Below are 21,087 nucleotides of genomic sequence, written 5' to 3' on the forward strand. Positions count from 1 at the left end.
AAAAGATACTCAAGAGAGGAGACCTCTGCAAGTTACCATCTCAATGCCTCTCAGCTCCAACTGCACTCTTTACTCTGCTTTGTGATTCTGGAACTAGACCATACAGATGTTTTTCTTTTTCAGTTGTCACAGTATTAGAGTTTTATCCCTCTACGATGTGTTTAAGGGATTGAAAACAATCCTCCTTTCTAAAGAGGGGGTTTTTTAATGCAGAGAAGAAAACAAGATTGCTCAGATAAAGTACAAAAAAAGTATACAGGGTCTTAAACTCTAGACAGAAGAGGAGTCTGTTCATGGACTGAAAGACCAGTGCGAAATCTCAGCGTGGCACAAGTCCCTTGGGGCTGTCCAACACAATTGTGAGGCTTCCCAGGCACATCATTTTCTGGATCTGTCTTCCTTCTCCCCAAGCCTCTGGACCTTCCTGCCGTAATGGCACCCGTGATGTTGCCTGAGCCTCCCTCTTCCAGTGCTTGGTGATATTTATCCTACTTTTCTGCAGAAAGCTGACTGGGCATCCTCTTGGTGATAGATGTCCCCCCCCATTCTTCCCCTTTCTGCTTAATAACTTACTCCTTTATTTCTAGACTGGCTTTATTCCACATATTAAAATGACATGTGGCTTATTCTGTACCTCTGTTCATCTCTTCTACTAGCCCGACCTTAATACCTTTAATTCTCGTCTGTATCTCCAGAGCCTATCAAATTACCTGGAACGGAACCGACGTGGGCGTTACTGAGAATGTCTCTGGAAGGAAGACTGTGCTGGCACCTATCTTGAGAGGTAAGAGTCGCATTATTTGGGGGGAATCAAAATACTCAGACTTAGTGGATCATCACTGTTAGGAGTAGGAGAGAGTTTTGGTATTTCTGGTTTAGGAGATGTTGGCTATCTACTACCTATTTCAGTAATTTCCATCACCGTAATATTTCTCTTTCCCTGTGTCTGTCTGTCTTGTCTCTCTTGTTCACAGGTAGGGAGAATTGGGGTCCAATATGAGTCAGTCTGCCTTGGGCTCAATCTATGAAACTACTACAAGAAGGAAAACATCTGTATTTCTTCATGAGGTTCTTTTCCATGTCCATTTAAGCCAAAATATCCTCTTAACATAAAGGAGAGAAAAGTTCAGAGGCACGCCATAGAATATTCATCACATTGCTGGCATGCTGGGAAGAAGCAGGCTGCTCTTACCTGTCCCAAGCTGAAAGCATCGAGATTTTGATTGGACTGGTGCCAGAACTCATTAGCATAGTGTACTCTGACCTGAAATAGGGAAGAACGTCAGCTCAGAAAACGACCAGCGCCTGCTGGGACCTGAACCAGAGATGAGATTTTATGACATGGTGTTGTCTGCATCTGGATAAGAAGGCAGAAGGTAAGGAGCCAGAGCCACTAAGGAGAGGCTGATGTAAGTGATGTGGTGATGGCCACCTGCTCCTGCAGGGTTAGGTCTTCTAGTTTTGCTGAAGAAATGATGAAAATTGAATATATTTTGGTCAAAATGCTTTATAAGAAGGAAGTTTTGACAAATTTAATTTTTTTAAACGCTGGGGAAGATTTGAGTTTGCTCATTTAAGTGCTACAAAGTAGGCTTTTCTTCTTTCCCACATTTTGTTCTTAAATTTCAGGGAAATATTAAGTTAATATTCACTTGTTTGGCAAAAGTTTATATCAGAAAAAAAGCTAAAAAGGGATGTAGTTTTCCTTAAGCAAGATTTTTCATTCCTCTCACCTTAATTTAAAAAAAAAGGGAGAATTATGTCTATATCCCTTGACTTAAAATAATATTTTTGTTTTTTTAAAATGCAAATGTGGCTTTCTAAAAATTAAAACAAATCTATTTTCTTCTTGGTGGTGCTGGTGATTGAACCCAGGGCTTCATGCACACATTCTACCATTGAGCTACATCTTCAGAACTAAAAAAGCAAATCTATTCTAATTATTTTAACAAATTTTGAACTGCTGTTACTATTAGAGTTATTGTGGTTACTTCTCAAAGAGATAAGTGCCTAAAACTACTGCTTGATATTACGTCTCCTGGACTTGTGGTTTAAATTGAATTAAAGGCAATCATTTCTTCAATTACTTAATTTTTTCTTTTCCAAACATAAAATTTTACCTAAAACTCATGAGCCTTGGGCTGTGATGTGGCTCAGTGGTGAGTGCTGGCTAGCATGGTTGAGGTCCTGGGTTTGATCCCCAGTACCACACACGCACGCACACACAGAGTCATTTAGTCTTGGGGACCAGTATTCACACTGGGGAGCAGGATGCCATGCTTTCTGAGGTGGTAGCTGTGTGTGGGTAGAGAAAGGAAGTGCTGAGTTTAACTCATCTGACCCCAAAGTTCAGTTACACGTTCGGGTAAGCAGTCTTACACATGCATGCACTTTGCCACGGTGGGGCTCGGTGATGGACAGTACGAAATAATGATAAATAACTAAGAACAGCGTTCTCTGGACTTCCTCACCTTGTTAATGCAACTGTAGTTTGAGTTTACTGTTAAGTAGTTCTGTATGATGTCATCGTGTCCCTTGTTTCTATAGAAGTACCAACAGATGAAAATGTTACACAGAAGAACAGGTTTCATTTTGTATCCTAACAAGCATCGCATCTCAAAATGATTCATTTTTTTGGGAGAACATTTCAAATTTTGTTCCTTTGTTCTGTCTTTTTTTCCTTTCTTTCCTCCTAATTTCTCTTTAACTAGTAAACGTTAGAAATTAGAGTACTGTTTCTTCTGAGGGAAGAAATGTGGTTTAAACAAACATGTCTGGATATCATTACATAATACAAATTTATGAAAGAAGTGAGACAGGATTTTCTTGAGAGTGAGGAACAGCGCTGTTCCTGAAGATAAAGTCAGAAAATCTTAGAGTGCTTTGGGTTAACAAACATTAAGAAACACTTCTAAAGGAGCCGTTCTCACGAGGCAGTTTATCCTCTGCCCCATGGACATTGGCCTAGAGATAGTTTGGGTTGTCACAACTGGAAAGGCAGGGAGCTGCCACTAGCCCCTAATGGGTACAGAGCATGCAAGAGAGCCCCATTTATGGTCTGAAATGCTGACAGTGCCAAGGTTAAGAAACCCTATTTCAGAGGAATCTGATAGCATAGGATATTAGTTGATGGTATTTGAAGATACACAGTGCACACCAGTTATATTGAGGAGAATAAAATTAATCCCTGTGGCAATTTGGATTAACGAAAATACTTCTAGATAAATCCAATAAGATGGTCCTTTCTTATAAGTTCAACAAGTTAGCTAATTTATGGAGGCATTTCTGTAGAAGTCAGTCCAGGTCTCTCCTCCTCACCCCTACACAAGTTGATGAAGAACAAGGTCCTGACTTCTAAAAAATACATTCAGTTTTTTATTAGTATGTCAGTACTTGCAAAAAAAGTGTTGATGAAGCAAACACTATTTTTTAATCCCTTGAATCATCAGTATTACGATCATTTACTTTTTAGCCTCAGAAAACGGTCTTCTGGTCTACACTGCTTGAGTGGACAGATCCAGCGAACTCAAGAACATTTGGGAGCAGAACCTCTACTTCATCAGGAGGAAGGTGAACACTGAGTGACCCAACGCTATCATGGAACACGACGACTTTGACACCGAGGACAAAGAGACACTAAACTGGGATATTAATGACATGAAACTGCCACAGGTACACACTTGATACAGGCCTGCCCCTTTAGCTCTGGCTAGGGAGCTTTGAGGATCAACCTCTAAGACCTAGAAAGAATCAATGGGGGTCCCAGCAGGGTGATGTCCCCCTCAGAACTTCAGCTGGGCATCCCCCTGAGGAGATTTATGAAGCAACGTAAGACCTACTGCCTTGAGCAGCTCTTTACTTCCCACACACCCCCAGGTAGAGGCTGAGACCAAGAAAGTACCACGTTCTTCTTTCAAAGCTGGCTTGGCTCAGGTTGCATTGCCCGTGGAGATTTTCTTATGATGCCCACGTCCCTGTGCTCCCTTACTTGCTATAGTTTTCTTTCTTTCTTTCTTTGGCAGTACTGAGGGATTTTGTTTGTTTTCTCTTTTTGAGGTTCAGAGCCTATACCTTGAGCCACTCCACCAGCCCTTTTTTTTGTGATGGGTTTTTTTGTGATAGAATCTTGTGAACTATTTGCCTGGGTGGCTCCAAACCACGATCCTCTTGATCTCTGCTTCTTGAGTCACTAGGATTACAGGTGTGAGCCACCAGTGCCGGGCTAGTACTGGGGTGTGAATTCAGGGCCTTATGCTTGTTTTGCAGACACTTTCCCACTTGAGCCACACTGCGAACCCTTTTTTTTGTGCTGGGTATTTTTGAGATAGGGTCTTGCCTTTTTTTGCCAGGCTGGCCTCAAACTGAGCCTTTTTTTTGTGATGGGTTGTTTTGAGATTGGACCTTGTGAACTATTTGTCTGGGCTGGCTTTGAACCGTTATCCTCCTGATCTCTGCCTCGTGAGTCGCTAGGATTATAGGTGTGAGCCACCAGCTTTTTTGAAATGGGGTCTTGTGAAGTATTTGCTCTGGCTGGCTTCGAATTGCTATCCTCCTGAACTCTGCTTCCTGGGTTAGCTAGGATTACAGGCGTGAGCTACCAGTGCCTGGCTAAATAGCAGTCCTCTTGATATTTGCCTCCCAAATAACTAGGATTATAGCCATGAGCCACCAGTGCCCGGCTGTGGTTAACTATACCTAAGCTGGAATGTCTGAGTGATAAATGATAGTGCTTTTGTGGAATACAGCAGACTCTTGTAGAACCTTTGTAAATGCCACACATCTACACACACGTTTGATTTCTAGCTATAGAGTGCCTTTCGTTTCTTATTTTTCTTGTCCTCTTCTTTAGCAATTAGCTGCTATTTTTTTTTTTAAGACAGGATTTCACCATGTATCCTAAGTTGGTCTCAAGTTGCTGTGTAGCCGAGGCTGGCCTGGAACTCATGGCCCTCCAGCCCCTGCCTCTCGAGTGCTGGGATTATGGGCGTGAGCCACCACACCCAGCTTGTAACTGACTTTTTATTTCTTAATTAGACTGAAAGTATTAGTTGTTTAAAATTAGTTGTTTTCCATGTGTATTATTTCTGGCTTCTTTGTCCTCCCTTCTTGACATTTGCAGATATTTTCACTGGAAGTGGTTTGAAAAAGTGTCTAGAACACTAGGGCTGGAGACTAACAGTACCAAGATATGAAAAAGTCTATCCAGTTTGCCTGACTCTGGGGCATAAGGAAATTGAATTATCCCAAGAAGGGGAGAAGGGATGGAGATTCCAGTCTTGACTTTCAGCCATTCTGGATTTCCGCTCTAATGAAGACTTTTTTTGTTTGTTTCTCTCTATTTTTCTCCTTCAATTCCCTTTATGGTCTCCCTGGGTAGATCCTGAGGATCTACTGGGGAGCCTAACTTGCCATTTATTTAAAAGAGATTAAATAAACCACAACTAAGATGGTTTATTCATTCTAGGTATGTGTAAATATTCATTCTAGGTACGTGTTTATAGTTGCTCTTTTTTTTTTTTTTGGCAACACTGGGGTTTGAACTCGGGGTCTCACACTTGCTAGGCATGCACTCTTACCACTTGAGCCACCAGCACTTTTTTTTATGATGGGTTTTTTGGAGATAGGGTCTCTCAAACTATTTGCCTGGGGCTGGCTTTGAACCAAGATCCTTTTGATCTCTGTGTCCTAAATAGCTACGATTACAGGTGTGAGCCACCAGCTCCGGCTTGTAGCTGCTCTTAATGGGTAGTACAGTAATTACCACTCTTCTGGGCAAACTTTATTTTATTTTATTTCTTGTGGCACTGGTGTTTGAACTCAGGACTTTGTGCTTGCTAGGAAGCACTCTATCATTTGAGCCAGGCCTCCAGCTCAGGAAGCTTTAAATTTTAATACTTCTTGGCTCAGGATCCCATATTTCTTTCTATTCCTCATTTCATGATTGTAATCACCAAGTAAGAGCTCATCGTAGAAAAATGAAGAGCTGAAGTCAGCAGACACTTAGAAAATGTTACAAGGCCTCATCTAGGCCAGGATTTCAGTGAGTCTGAGAGTTCCTGAGATGGTGGGCAGCAGTTTCAGAGGCAGACAGTCCATATCATTTATCAGATCCATAAACGAAGGAGGAGAAGAGCCCCTTCCCTGGAGGGAAACGCAGGGCTCGAACCATCACATGTTCTGACATGAATGTCCAAAGCCAAAAGCATTCTTAGCTTCCTAGGACATGAAGCAGAGAAACCTGTGGTAAAAATACACATTCACTTTTAGGAATGTATCATTTATGGTTAATGGAAAAGATGCTGAGATTGCTTATGGAACTAGCTCAGTGTCTTCCAGCTTGTCAAATAATTAAAAATGCAAATATGCCTTAATAATTTTCGGAGCAGGCACAATACTGTCTCATCTGAGTTTGTGCTAGCTTCATAATCATATCAAGAACCAGTCAAGGGCCAGGTGCGGGTGGCTCACGCCTGTAATCATAGCGACTCAGGAGGCAGAGATCGGGAGGATCTCGGTTCAAAGCCAGCCTGGGCAAATAGTTTGCAAGACCTTATCTTGAAAACACCCAACAATAACAAAAAAAAGATGACTGGCAGAATGGCTATAGCGCCTGCCTAGCAAGGTGAAGCCTTAAGTTCACATCCCAGTACTAAAAAAAAAACCCAGTTAAGGTACAAAATTTTAAAAATACTGAAAACTTTCTAAAGAATCTGAAGGCAGAGAGGGTGCACTATGAAAAGCTCAGGACTGGGAGAAGCAAACCCTGGATTTGAGTTCCAGCTGCACCTCCATTTGTAGAGCCTCTGAGAGTCATTTACTTCTTCTGAAAACCCCTTTCCTGTTCTGCAAGTGAGGGGATTACACCAAATGGGCTCCTGTGTCCTTACTGATTCTAACAGTTCAGGATTCAGAACTGTTAGCTTCATGCTTAGTGCAAATAACGAGTATAGCGTTCATTAATGAATGGCTTCATTGCTTATTGTCTGTGTGACTCTGGACAAATTGACTTTGAGTCCTAATTCTTGACCTGTAAAATAGTAACTCTCTACCTATCCCACCTCAGTCTCTGGCTGTTTAGACCAGTGTTTTCCAAAATGTGTCCTGCAGAGTATAAGCTACAAGGAATTTTAAAAGGTGTTAAGAAAGAAAAGGGGAAACACTAGGCTCAACAAAATTAAACAGATTTTCCCTTTTTTAATTAGTGTATAGTAATTGTATAAGGTGAAGGTTTTCATGTGACATTTCTATATATGCTTATAATGTTCTTCGATCACATTTACCTTACCCTGTCTTATCCTCCATCCCCTTTCCCCTCCCACGTTCCTAACAGACCCCTTTTACTTTCATGCCTTTTTTATCTCCCTAAAGTCCACAGGCGAAGGAAATAACTTATTTTGCTTAACGTGGTAATCTACAATTGCATTCATTTTCCTGCAGATGACACAATTTTGTTTCTACTTTATGGCTGAATTAAACTCCATTGTGCCTACATACCACATCTTCTTCACCTGCTCACCCTTAAACAGGTTTCTTTACTTCGGAAGGTAGTCTTCTCACCAGTGTTTTCCCAAATGTGGCTCTCCTGTGGTGGTGGAGAGGGGAGCTGTGCAAGGAGGCACGGCCCTAAATTACCTTTTACATGGAGCTGGCTTCCTGTGGAGCCCCTCAGGTAATTAATGTATTTCGGTTCACTTGTTTGGGCATAAAAAATGTGATTCAAAGAATAAAACGCGATGTCTTTTTATTATTATAGTTTCCAAACTATATTCTCTCTCCCACCTATCCAAATAATTCAGTTTGTTTTTCATAATTTTACGTTCTTGCTAGAAAAATTACTTTTGCCAACACACGGCAAATTCCTTTTCCATTCCTCTTCTCACACACTTCAGCTTCCAATGAATAAATGCTAATTGGGTAATTAGGGGTCATTGCTTACCCAGTGCTCATCTTCTGGTCCTGGAATCTCCGCGTCCTTTTATACATTGCAGTTACATCAAGATGTATGGGTTAATTTTTTTACCTCTTTAGAACATCAGATATTTTTAGTTTCTATTTTTTGTCAGTACCGGGGTTTGAACTCAAGGCCTCATGTTTGCCAGGTAGCTGTTCAACCTCTTGAACCACTCCACTAGTCTCTGGACATCACGGTTTTTTTTTTAGAATAAGCAAGACTTTATTCTTGCTGTTTCTTTTTTTATTTTTTTCATTTTTCTTTTATTATTCATATGTGCATACAAAGCTTGGTTCATTTCTCCCCCCTGCCCCCACCCCCTCCCTTACCACCCACTCCGCCCCCTCCCTCTCCCCCCCCTCAATACCCAGCAGAAACTATTTTGCCCTTATTTCTAATTTTGTTGAAGAGAGAGTATAAGCAATAATAGGAAGGACCAAGGGTTTTTGCTGGTTGAGATAAGGATAGCTATACAGGGCATTGACTCACATTGATTTCCTGTGCGTGGGTGTTACCTTCTAGGTTAATTCTTTTTGATCTCACCTTTTCTCTAGTTCCTGTTCCCCTTTTCCTATTGGCCTCAGCTGCTTTAAGGTATCTGCTTTAGTTTCTCCGCATTAAAGGCAACAAATGCTAGCTAGTTTTTTAGGTGTCTTACCTATCCTCATATCTCCCTTGTGTGCTCTCGCTTTTAGCATGGACATCACGTTTTTGAGTGGCTAGAATGCTCCAGACACTGGAGCATGTTCCTAGAGAATCAATGCCATGTTCATAAAATGCTAGAGGTGCTTGAAGAGAGAAGTGGAATTCAGCAGGACCCTGGTGTGGGCAGCAAGGCACAGGCTTTGGCAAATGCTCTGATGATCAAGGAGAAGGGTAGGGTGCTAGAGTCTGAAGGCTCTTAGCTGTCTACACTTGAGGGAGTTGTTCACAGGTGTTCAGCAAGAAGACTGGAGTTCTGTGGGCTGGACAGGTGGTGTGGGATCAGGCGATCCCAGTGGATTCAGTTGGTGCACAGGTAGCGGAGCCCTTGTGGGGCTGGAAAGCATCATGATCAGATCCTAGTGTCCTTCCAACTCTATTGCCCTAGTAACGCATTTCTCCCGTTTTTGTTTTGCTGTTTCTTCCTTCTTTCAGCTACACATTTTCTTTTTTGGTTATTGTTGTTTTCTATAAGTCTTCATTTATTTCGTTTGTTTCTGGACTCCCCTGTTTCGATCTCGTTTCTCCTTGATCCAACCACCACGGACCTGGCTCAGAAGTACAGACACTTGGCTTCTTACAACCATGGTTGGTAAAAATCTCTTCATTCCAGGCCAATGCATCAATTTGCTTCCTCATTCTATTACCCTTAATTTGCATTTGGGAAGTTTAAATATAATTGCTTTAGAGTTTGCTTGGTCCAAGCAGAAAGTGTCTGGTTTGGGTTTTGTCTTTCCTTCATTAAACATGTGGATTACAGCACGATGAATTGAAGCTCAATGTGATTACTTAGAAGTCCAGTCTAAAAAAGTGTGGATTACGTGGTCATTTTACAGTGCTACACTCCCTTCAACACTGATGATAATACTTAAGAGAACACCTTGCAAGAAAGTTTTTTTTTTCTTTTTGGTTGAAAATTGAGAAGGAATTCAAAGCCATTTCACAGAGAGAGGAGAGCTCCACTTGTCCTAACACCAGTCAGTTTCTCTAAGTAGAAGTAGGGCTGTTCCAATAGCACCAAGGTGACAAATACTCTGAATCATTTTGTTCTTAAGCACTGAGCAGTTGTGAAATCAAACCCATGACCTAAGCCACACTAAACCATTAACTCATACAATCTGAAGGATTTGGAGTATTTTTTGTTGTTGCTGTTGTTGTAGTGGGTTTTTTTTTAGGGGAGTTGTTGTTTTTATGAGACAGGATCTCATATGCAGCCCTGTTGGTTTTGAACTCACTGTGCAGCCCAGACTGGCCTCAAACTCACAATGTTCCTGCCTTAGCCTCCTGAGTGCTGAGATTACAGATGTGCCCCACCAGTCTCCACCTCCTGACTAGCTAAGAATACAGGCTTGAGCCATTGCCCAGTCTCTAAGGAGTAATTCTTGAGCTGACTGACATAGCAGCATTTTATTAAAGTGAATTTCTCCCATTGATAACACTTAGAATTCGATTTTACTTGCCCCGGAAGACATAAGGTCCTACACTTATGTGTAGATTAAACTACTAGTTGAATTCCTTTTTTCCCTTTTCCCTAAGTAACATCTAAATTTTCCTTCCACCTGACTTGCTTAAAATGTCTATTTGCTATCTCTGTTCTCTTTGGAAGTACTTGGTATAAATACTTAATAAACTATTCATATAATTATAGAAAACCTGGTAGATTATTACTTTACATAAGAGTGAACTATGAAAGTAAGTTTTATAATAATGATGTAAACATTTTTGATACCTTATTTCAGAATTTGTAATAGTTTTATATGGCAGTAATACCTAATTCTTATGTTCTCCTATTAAAACTTCAAGTGACTAAGTTAAATTAAAGTGAGGGCATATAAAGAGTGCTCTTTGCATAGAACTTCAAAGGTTTTGAGTGAGTTGGAGAATTTAATCTCCTAGTAAAAAAAATCACACACAGAAATCACAGAAATACCAATTAAAGTCCAAATGATGTTACTCAGGAGATTATAAAATGTAGATTAGTTAGATTTACATGTTAGAGACCTTAGGAATAGTCCCTTTCAATTATAAACTTCTTAACCAAGAGAAAAAATAAAGTGTTACTCATGAAAGGTTAAGAATTAAAATAAACAAAAGTATAAAAAGAAGAAAGAGCCAGCCTTGGTGGTGTACACCTGTAATTCCAATACTTGGGAGTCTGAGGTAGAAGGATCACGAGTTCCAGTCCAGCTAGAGTTACATAGCAAAGCCCTATTTCAAAAACACCGAAGAAAATACTTAATGGGAACTTGCTGAACAAGATTTAAGAAATGATTATTCTTTGCTTTCAAGTTTTACCTCTCTGATGTCTTAAGTTAAGATTTTCAGAAATTCCTGTGGCCCATTTGATGCTTCAGTTATTTTGCATTATTGAGAGCTGGGTTTTCTCTTACTTTCAGTGTAAAAAGATGTCAAAGAGCTCACTAAATGTCAGGTCAAAAGGCTGGCCATTGACAAAAGAATGTTGCTGTGATCACATTTACTCCTAGTAATTTTCTTAGTTCAGGCATTGTCCAACTTATTACTGCACCATTAATGAAGCTAGAAAACTGGGGTGTCAGTGGAAAGAAGGGGGTCACTTCTGTAGGCAGGGGGTCTTCGCTCAGTTGGAACACCTGAGCTGCTCTTACTAATATGTTCCCCTTCTCCTGAATCATGGGGTTTACGGTGCTGACCAGCTTGAAGGAGCCATTCATCTTTAAAACATCAAAAAATAAGCTTTTCCCTAAACCCCTTTTATCCCCTTTTCTCTACTGTCCTGATGACTGTGTATTGCACTGGAATAATATGACTCAAATATCGGATTTTTATAGTCCAAATGATTAAAGATACGTAATATTCTAGGGTTTTAAGCTACACTTTTATTATTTCAAAAGATAAAATAGTCTGATTTGTTAACTATGATGTTTCTGTGAAAGAACCCAAGAGAGCAGAGTTGAGGCTTTTGGGCAGAAGTGAGAAGGGAGAGAACAGGGATGGGGGTGCTGCCTGGGGAGCTTCTCACCTTGGGCAATGAATCTGATCAAGTTCTGCATTGCCAGGGAACTGGGGAAGAGAGGAAAGGACCTGGAAAGCAGACAGTCCAGTCAGCATCTCAGCCTGCCTGTGCCTTCAATGGGAGACTCCACCTGTAGCTGCCCACTGGACCAGAGGGACCTCATGCGCCTTCCCGCTTCTCTTCTTGGGCTACTTCATGCTCTTTGGCTTGTTCTGAACTTGAAGTCCAACTCAGAGGATCATGCCCATCCTGACACTGATGATACCGTTTTTCCTTCTAAAGTTTCTTGTCTTTCTTTTCTCATTTTCCATGCTGTGCTTTCTTGTTGGAGAAGCAAAGGAGAAGCAGGCTGATCTCTTCTTCTGGACCTTCCAGAATTTTCTACTCCAGCCTTCTAGATTCTTCTAGATAAAAAAATATTCTTACATCAATCATGCTTAGTTTCTGAATGTGGCAAGGATGGACACAGAGTAAATCTGACCTCTGAGACCATTTGGCCTGTTTGATGATTTTCATTCTATGAACTAGGCAGATCTGACAAATGCAACATCTGTCTCCAGTGTAGTGACCAGGAACGTGAGTCACACTGCCAGTGACTAACATTTACTTAGAGCCAGGGTGCTGTGCTAAGTCTTTTCTATAATAATATTTAATCCTCAGAACAACCCTTGAGGTAGGCAGGTCTCTTCACCCCCATTTTACAGATGGAGAAACAGGCACCAGAAATGAAATAAGTATAAGATAAGGACCTTTTAGTATTATTTCATAAAACGTGCCATCTTAGTAAGTGTACAGTCCAGTAGCAGTCACTTCCTGCATATCATTGTGTAACTGATCTGTAGGACTTTTTCACCTTGCAAAACTGAAAGTCTACCCAGTAAACAACAGCTCCCTTTGTTGCTGACCTCTCACGGGAGAGGTTAGTCAGATGTATGCGTGCATGGGAAATTCTGCCATTCCTGGGCAAGAACACAGATGCTGGTCTTGAGCCCTCTGCCGTGGTTGAGGCACTAAGCGTGGGACAGAGAAAAGGAAGAGGTTTCCATGGGGGAGAGAGTTGGATCTTGGGACCTCTCTGGACCAGGGTTCTCCAGTCTCCTCACTGTTTATCTCTGGTGACTTTGCATAAACTTGTAGGATTCCCAATAAGGTAACCTCAGTGGAATGAGCCATTATCTCACTCCACAGAGTTTTCCAAGACTGTTGTGTAAGACCACAGTGATGTTACTTCACCTGAAAAATTCTTCCTGAGAAAAACACTCATTTCTTTTATCACCAACAACTAGAGGAACATCAATCAGATAGAACTTGGAGGGGTTCAATTCCTGTAACCAAATGGCTGTTAGACACAGCCCTCATCTTGCCGCTGTGGTATTGTGTTCCCAGGTCCCACTGTCAGAATTCAATTTAGGCAGCCTTTGCCAGTCCTTGCTCAGTTCCCGATGGCCCAACCATCCCTCACATCCGTGAGCGTACAGCCAGGGGCCACTGAGTGTTCTGGCTCACCTAGTGGTGCTCTTTGCGCTTCTATCAGAACGTGAAGAGGACCGACTGGTTCCAGGAGTGGCCAGACTCCTACGTGAAGCACATCTACAGCTCGGAGGACAGGAGCGCACAGCGGCACCTGAGCAGCTGGGCGATGCGCAACACGAATAACCACAACTCCCGCATCCTCAAGAAATCCTGCCTGGGCGTGGTGGTGTGCAGCCGTGACTGCTCCACCGAGGAGGGGCGCAAGATCTACTTGAGGCCTGCCATCTGCGACAAAGCCCGGCAGAAGCAGCAGCGTGAGTGACACTGGGTGGCACTGGCAAGGAAGCTGGCATCCATTCAAACAGCCTTTCCACATCCCAAGGGCCTAAGCAACCCTTGCAATGGAGTGTAGTGAGGAGTGAGACCCTTCTGCCATTGAGCAGCCAAGGGAAGCACCCATCTTCCAGCCCCTCACCACCCAGGACCCGTCCCACACGTATACCAGGTCCAGGGTTCCCGCCATGAAAACTGCTCCCTGGGGTTGAGGCACCCGACCCAAAACAGGGGGCTGACTTTCAGTCATCAGTGACCCACGAAAGTTCAGTAGGAAGTAGTTTGCCAGACTTGTCTTCTGTCATGTTGGGAAATGAGCCCCTAAATGAATCCATTCGCCAGGGGTGGCCGCAGTGGGGTCAGTTTGAGGTGAGATTCAGTTCTGTCCATTGAGGTTCGTGTCATTTGTTCTTTTTATTTGGTCGCACTCACTGGATTGTGAAATCGAGGCACTCTGGGTTCCTTGTGCCTTAGACCAGTTTAGACCTCAAGTTACTTCGTGTTCTTCCCTAGCAGAAGAACTTGCTCTTAGGTTAGGATCTGCTATCAGTCAAAATTCAGTGGTTGTGTTCTCAGTCCCATGTGGCTTTGCAGTACTGGGGTCTGAACTCAGGGCTTTATGCTTGCAAAGCAGGCGCTCTACCTCCTGAGCCACACCCCCAGACCTTTTTGCTTTACTTATTTTTCAAATAGGGTCTTGCTTTTATGCCTGAGCCGGCCTGGACTGATCCTTCATTTACATTTCCCGTATAGCTGTGATGGTAGGTGTGTGTCACCACACCCAGCTTTTCATTGATTGAGATGGGGTCTTACTGTTTATTCAGGCTGCCCTCACACCACAATTCTTCTGATCTCTTCCACTTGAGTAGCTAGGATTACAGATGTGAGCCACTGAGACTGACCAATTAGTTTTAATTGTGAAATGAAAGAATTTTTTCCTTTTGACGAAGAATTTTAAATACCATAAATAAGGAGGGAGCTGTTCAACCTGTGAAATACCCCCACATGTTAGGCAGCTGCTTCTCCTATCCATGTGTGAGCTCAGCTTGACTATTGTGGTGACCAGGTCTCCAAGTGTCAGGGTAACACCTAGTGGAGGGAAGCCCATCAAACCACCCAGTTGATTCTTTGTCATCCTAGAGTCAAGGCCAAAACCAGCAGGGCTGTACCAACTCAGAAATCACCCTAGAGGCTTAGTCTGTGTGGTCACTTTCTTCTGCTCTTCTATAGGAAAGTGCTGTCCCAACTGCAATGGACCTCTGAAGCTAATTCCCTGCCGAGGCCACGGGGGCTTCCCAGTCACCAACTTCTGGAGGCATGATGGACGCTTTATATTTTTCCAGGTTGGATTTAAGTTCATTATTCTGCTTCTCTAATTTGACAGATGTTTCCAGAGGAGTTCCATCAGAGGCTAGGGACACACAGATGCATGAAACCCTGTGCCAACCCTGGAGGCTCGCCCTCTGAGGCAGCAAGTATCTGCCCCGACACTACAGTGAGGTTGGAAGTCCTGGAAGCCCAAGAAGGGAGCTGGCTGAGTGCCTGTCTCTTCTTAGGGGAGGCGACAGTCACTTTGGTCACACTTGAGCCACACAGCCTTCAACAGACCTGACTTTGAATGCCAGTTCTAACTTTGAGCTATTTGTGGACACCCTAACAACTTATTTCCCCTTCCCGAAGCCCCGATTTTCTGTAAAGTTTGTAAGAAGCTCTAACAAGGGCAGTGAAGAAAGGACTCCGACAACAGACTGGGTTTTGAATCAGAGGAGTACTGGCATGCCAGCTCTCCAGAAGAAAATGTCCTAATTCAGAGCACTTGCCAATTTCTGTGATGTAACCATTCCCATCGTGGCTCGTTGACATTAGCCATTTTTAACAATCAGCTCACAAAATGCCTGGCTGTTTCCCAACTGGCTGTCAGCTTGGCTGGCTCTAGTCACGGGAAGCCCAGGTTGCCCACTTAGGAGAGGAAGTCACCCAAATGGCATGATCGCCCCATACCTCAGTTCCTGCTCTGTAAACTTCGATAATGATGGCGTGTACCTCAAGGGCTGTGCTGAAGAGGATGTGAGATCGGGCAGCCATGTTTATTAATGTCCTGCCCACACTATAGGAAGTGGATGGGTGAGGCTTCCAGGAGGAAAGGACCGTGTAAGCAAAGGCAGATGGGTGGGCAGGAGCATGGTGGGCTTGGAGGAGCTGCAAAGTTTCTCCAATCTGGTTGCAACAGGCACACAGTAGCACACTGAGTGAGACCTTACACATGGGGAGGTGCGATCCAGTTCCTTACCTTGCTTCCTGTTTGCTTCCTCACCTCCTTTAAGTCAAAGGGAGAGCACGATCATCCAAAGCCAGAAACCAAGCTAGAAGCAGAGGCAAGAAGAGCAATGAAGAAAGTGCACATGGCATCTGCCTCCAGCTCCTTAAAGCTGAAGGGGACCCCAGATACAAAGGTAACCCATCCCCATGGGTGTTCAGGCTCTTCAGCAACTGTCACCCCTGTGGTGGGGGTCGTAGATGTCCCTGGTCCTTTGCTGACAAATAAAAGTCAACAGTCATATACAGTCAGGCTCATCTATAAACAAGCACCCACCAAAGAAAGTGAATCTGAGGTTTTTATTGTTAATGTCTACTGCCTTTGTAACACGCTTCCCGTAAATTCCATATGATTGTAGAATCATCTTCACTACAATTTAAAAAAGACTTTGAATTAATACTTAATCTGTATTTGGCATTGTACAGTTTGGTTCTATTATAAATTAGAATCGATCATGTAAAATGATTTCCACAAAATCTTAGCTTTATGCTCTTTTTTTGTCCTTCAGAATTTCCATTATCCTCAAAATAGATTGTTAGTTTATTATACCCAAAAGAAATAAATAGTTTCTAAGCTGGGCAGGATATGCATGCCTGTAATCCCAGCGCTCAGGAGACTGAGGCAGGAAGATCTGGAGTTCCAGGACAGCGGGGAACTGTAGATGAGCATTATGCCATCAGTGTATGTTTGTCTGCTGAATAGTGCTGATAATCCTGTACTTTTTATACTGTTGAGAGCTCCACGTTTCTTTTCAGTAGAACAGAGATGGAGCTGGTCTATTCCTTGAGCCTCTAAATGCACCTTGCACAGAAAGAACAGTGACTTGAGTCTGTTGTAAGGAAATGTGACCTCCCAAACTCAAATGGCTGGTGGCTCATCCTTTGTTCCAGCCATGCTGAGGGCAGTTGCTCCCGCCTGCTCACTCTACTTGTTCATAACCCTTTCTGTCCTCCCCCTAAACCTGTCCTCTTATAAGCTGATAGCTTCACATAACTGAGAACACAGCTTTCCTCTCAGTCAGATTCTTCTCTTATGATTAACTGGAGAACAATATGCTTCCCCATTTATAAAAACAAAGTGATCACTTCATGTTCTAGAGGTCCTAGATTCAACAAAATTTCCAGAAGTTCAGAGAAAAGTCCCTAAAGGAGAAACACAAACAAACAAAACCCTGGTCTCTCAGATGGAAAAATAAAAACATCAAGGCAGGGGAGAGAATGGGTGGGAGAGAGAGACTCCATGAGATTTGTACTAAGAATAATAAAACTCTTTGGTGCTGTACCTTGCTTTTCTTAAATAGCTCCTTATAAGTTTTGAGGATATGAGATTTAACTTTGAGTGTGAAACTTCTTAACCACACTCATGAGTCCACAGAGTGACCTTGGCTCCTAACTGGTTAGCAAGCTCTAAACTGCAAATGGAGACAGCCTTTCCTTCCTTCTCTCATGGCTGTGGCTAAGCTCCTGTGTGTCTGACCTTAAGCATGAAAGGAATGAGGAACTTGTGGTGAGGCATTGATTTGTGGCGTAGCTCGTGTGCTATGGCAGCTGTGTGGATTTACTTAACTTATTATTAACATGAGCATTTCACTTTTCTTCCAGTCTCTTCCAGGTGAAACACAAAGTCAGGGAAGTTTACCTTTAACCTGGTCATTCCAGGAAGGCGTCCAGTTGCCTGGTAGTTACAGTGGACCTTCAATAGCTAACGCTCCCCAGCAGAACTCGCTGAGTGATTGCTTGTCCTTCTCCAAGAGTTATGATTTGGGGGAAACCAATGACTTAGCAGACCCGACTTCCACCTTGGACTCTACTAAACTCTATGAAAAATGCAAATCGTCTAATAGTAAGATCTACAATAATGGAGACGTGTTTCAGCCTTCTGCCTCTGGAGTCTACTCAGATTACAATGATCTTCAAGCCTGGCATAAAAACGCTTCTTTGGGCAGAAACCCTATTAATGACAACTGTTGTCCTAGTTACCCCTTTCCTCTGACCAGCTGGGCTTGTGACTTCTATCCTTCCCAGAACTCTTTGGAGCCCTGTCCCCAGCAGATTCCATTGGAACCACTTGCAGCTCAAACTAGCTGTCATACCGTGTGGCCAAATTCGGGAGGTGATTTTTATGAGGAGAAAGTGCCCGTGGATTTCAACGGCTATATGCCTTCCCTTACATACCACGGGACTCCACAAGACCCCTTTGTGCTCAGTTACAGCTCCCACCCTCATCAACAGTATCCACTGCCGGCCAAGAGCAGCAAGTGGGATTTTGAAGAGGAAATGACGTGCATGGGTTTGGATCACTTCAACAACGAAATGCTTCTAAACCTCTGTCCTTTAAGATGACTTAAATCCATCGTTACCCTCTCCTCCCCAAAGCTATTTTTGGAAATGACTAGAAGGGTTAGTCAAGTGATAGAGCGCCTGCCTAGTACACATGAGGCCCTGAGTTCAAACCCCCAGAACTGCCAAAAAGGGGGGAGGGGGGAGTAAAAAAGAAAAAGAAAAGAAATGACTGAAAGAATTTAAGAGTTTACAAAACATACCCACAGCTAAATGAGAATCTCAACAAACAGGAGGCAAGGCTTTTGTTTTCAGTTGATTGACATCAAAAGGACGTCTCTTTTTCACACTCCTTCATCCCAATACCGTCATCCTTAGTAAAGAATGGAAACCTGCCCAGTCTGTGGGGTGAAGGCCCTCTGACCCCTGACCCCCATGATTGCTTTGAGCTTTCAGCACAACAGCTGCATTATCTGTTGGGGTTCATTATCATTGGTGAATATCAAATGGAGCAAGGATACAGAAAGCCACCAACTTAGGGTCTCATCTATGTCTTCTTGGGAACTGAAAATGAAGGAACAGAAATAATGGGAAAGCTAGAGGCATAGGAAGCTGAATATTTTACCACTGAAGTGTTTAATACTCTGCCTAGTGTGGGATTAGTGTATAAAAGTGGATTTCCTAGTTGATTTGCAAGACTTGTCAAGACAGGAAGCGTGATCTAATCCTATTTATTAAGATAACCAACAACTAAATTAAGTGGACAAAGCAAGAGCATTCCAGCATCTCCTCCATTTCTTCTTCCCTTCCTTCTCATGCTCACTGACTTCCCCTTCACAAAGGCTTCGATTTTGCACCACTTATCCTTATTCTTCATGGCATCTAACTCAGTGCCAGGTTCATAACAGGTGAGAAATGCTTGCTTAGAAAAGGCTTTGTAGGGGAGGGGATGGTGCATGGTGACAGAGCACATGTTGAGTACGTGTGGGGCTTTGGGTTCTATTCCCAGCCCAAAGAAAAGAAAGAAAAGACTGCCCTTATAACAGTCATGGCCAACTGGCCATATTTGAATGCCAATTCCTCTTCTTTGCTAAAGATCTTTACAATAAAGTTATGCCCAGTCATAAAATCTGGAACAAACCCTGCAACAGACAAGTGTCTTAAAAAAGAAATGATTCTTTTTTATTTGATTTGGAACAAATGCACATGATACAGAATTCAAAAAAAAAAAAGCAAGAAGTCTCTTGTTCCAGTTTCCGTTCTTCAGCATTGCCAGTTTCATCCCTATGCTTCTAGAGATGAGAGACTTTTCCTATATATATATGCATATATAATTACACTTAATAAATAAAATATGTTGTTTTCTATGTGTATACATGTGTGGTGTCATACCAGATTTATTTCTAACATGGCTTTTGTCATGTTATGACACAATTTGAACATTATTAGATCCTTATGGTAGCTGCCTCATTTTTAAGGTACATAACACATTTCCATTACAATTAAATAGTACCCTCTTGATAGACATTTACATTAATTTGAGTCTACTAAATTCTTTAGTCTGCTCAAATAAAACATACATTCACCAGCCCCTTCTGAATCTCAAAGGTGGTCATTAGCCTGGCTCTGTATTTTTACTACCTTTGTATGAATTCCTAAACAATAGCTTGGTTTTGCCTTTTGGAGGGAGGTGGAACCTCACAAATAGAATCACCTGGGATAAAGAATTATTGGCTATAATACAGAAAGTGCACAAACCTTACTATACAGCTCAAGAAATTGCCTAAGAACACCCCAGCCTAGCTATCAATAGTTAGGGTAAGTTCTCTTATGAAACCCAATGTACTTTTCAGATTAGGAAGAGTCTGCAGCTTCAGTTACCTACAAAGAATGACCTGTCAATGAGGCTCTACTGAATATTCAAAAAGCCAAAGAAAGAATAGGCTCAGGGTCAGCTAGACTGTGAAGGGCCTGGAAGGTCCCTGCCCTCGAACAAAAGAATCAGTGACTGGGAGGGAACTTCGGTTTCTGTTGGTTTTCAAGGATTTCAAACATTCTTCCTGCACTAGACTAGGTACCCTTCAATCCCAAACCTTTTCTCACTTAAAAACCCCAATAATCTTGATATTTGTTAAAGCAAGAACACACACAGAGCTTAAAAAAAAAGTCAAATGGTACTACACTGGTAACAGCTGTCTCGCTACCAAGTCTGGTTCCCAACCCTCCAAGAGGCATCTACTTAACTCACAGGTGCTTCTGACCTCCAGATACAGATAGCAAACTTGCACGTCTGTTTCCATTTTTTTACATCTATGGTGTTCTGACTACAAATTAAAATTTAGGACACATACTTCTGCCATTCCCATCTTCATTCTCCCAGTAAGTTTTAAAGACAGGCCTTACTGAAGTACAGTTTACATACAATAACATTTTAAGTGTACAGTTCAGTGGGTTTTGCTCATTGTATATGGGGTCATTTTATACAATGGAAGCATGAAACCAACATGTATCATACTGAAATTACCCTAAAAAGTTCTGCAGTCAATCCCCCTCCTTAATCCACTATTTCTGGCAACTACTATCTGCTTTCTTTCACTGTAGTATTGCATTTTCTAAAATGTCATGTGAGTGAAATTGGAGTTCATGTGTGTGATTTCCTTCACTCACCATGCTTTAAAGAACATGTTTTTGTAGGTATTAGTAGCTCAGGCCTTTCTCCTCCAGTGTATCGATATCTTATTTATTTATGGATGGACATTTGGCTTGTTTCCAGTTCTAGAATTTATGACTAAAAGTACTATAAACAGCCATATTACAGGCCATTCTGAGGACATATGGCTTTATTTCTCTTGGTTGCTTACGCAGGAGTGGAATCATTTCATCAGACATTAAGGACATGTTTTAACTTTAGCAGAAACTGCCAAGCTGCACAACAAAATGGCTGTAATGTTTTGCAGCCCTACTAATGAAGTATGAAAGTTCTGGTTGCTTGTTGACTTGGTATTCAAGTGCTTTTAAATTTTAGTCATTTTAGCAG

The 21,087-nt window shown here is 42.3% G+C and overlaps 1 protein-coding gene across 2 annotated transcripts; it reads left to right on the forward strand.

Annotated features, from left to right (window-relative positions):
* Nucleotides 1–694: 694 nt before the first annotated feature.
* Nucleotides 695–19,425, forward strand: Gcm1 (glial cells missing transcription factor 1). 2 transcript variants are annotated; one of them, XM_074081930.1, is made up of 7 exons: nucleotides 695–784; nucleotides 975–1,409; nucleotides 3,473–3,672; nucleotides 13,183–13,435; nucleotides 14,685–14,797; nucleotides 15,779–15,907; nucleotides 17,373–19,425. In XM_074081930.1, exons 3-7 carry the CDS (start codon nucleotides 3,598–3,600, stop codon nucleotides 18,111–18,113), a joined length of 1,311 nt encoding a protein of 436 aa, XP_073938031.1. In that variant the 5' UTR covers nucleotides 695–784; nucleotides 975–1,409; nucleotides 3,473–3,597; the 3' UTR covers nucleotides 18,114–19,425. The 2 variants fall into 2 exon arrangements, with proteins under 2 accessions (XP_073938031.1, XP_073938029.1); XM_074081928.1 differs by having other exon boundaries at nucleotides 696–784; nucleotides 975–1,376.
* The last annotated feature ends 1,662 nt before the right edge of the window (nucleotides 19,426–21,087 follow it).

Source organism: Castor canadensis, chromosome 8 (assembly GCF_047511655.1).
Source record: "Castor canadensis chromosome 8, mCasCan1.hap1v2, whole genome shotgun sequence".
Taxonomy (NCBI): Eukaryota; Metazoa; Chordata; class Mammalia; order Rodentia; family Castoridae; genus Castor; species Castor canadensis.

Bases quoted from the DNA above. Each gene is read 5' to 3' on its own strand.
- Gcm1 (XM_074081930.1), top strand. From the start codon at position 3,598: ATGGAACACGACGACTTTGACACCGAGGACAAAGAGACACTAAACTGG. The intron at 3,673-13,182 runs GTACACACTTGA...CGCTTCTATCAG, and splicing joins ATGACATGAAACTGCCACAG to AACGTGAAGAGGACCGACTG. The intron at 14,798-15,778 runs GTTGGATTTAAG...ACCTCCTTTAAG, and splicing joins GACGCTTTATATTTTTCCAG to TCAAAGGGAGAGCACGATCA.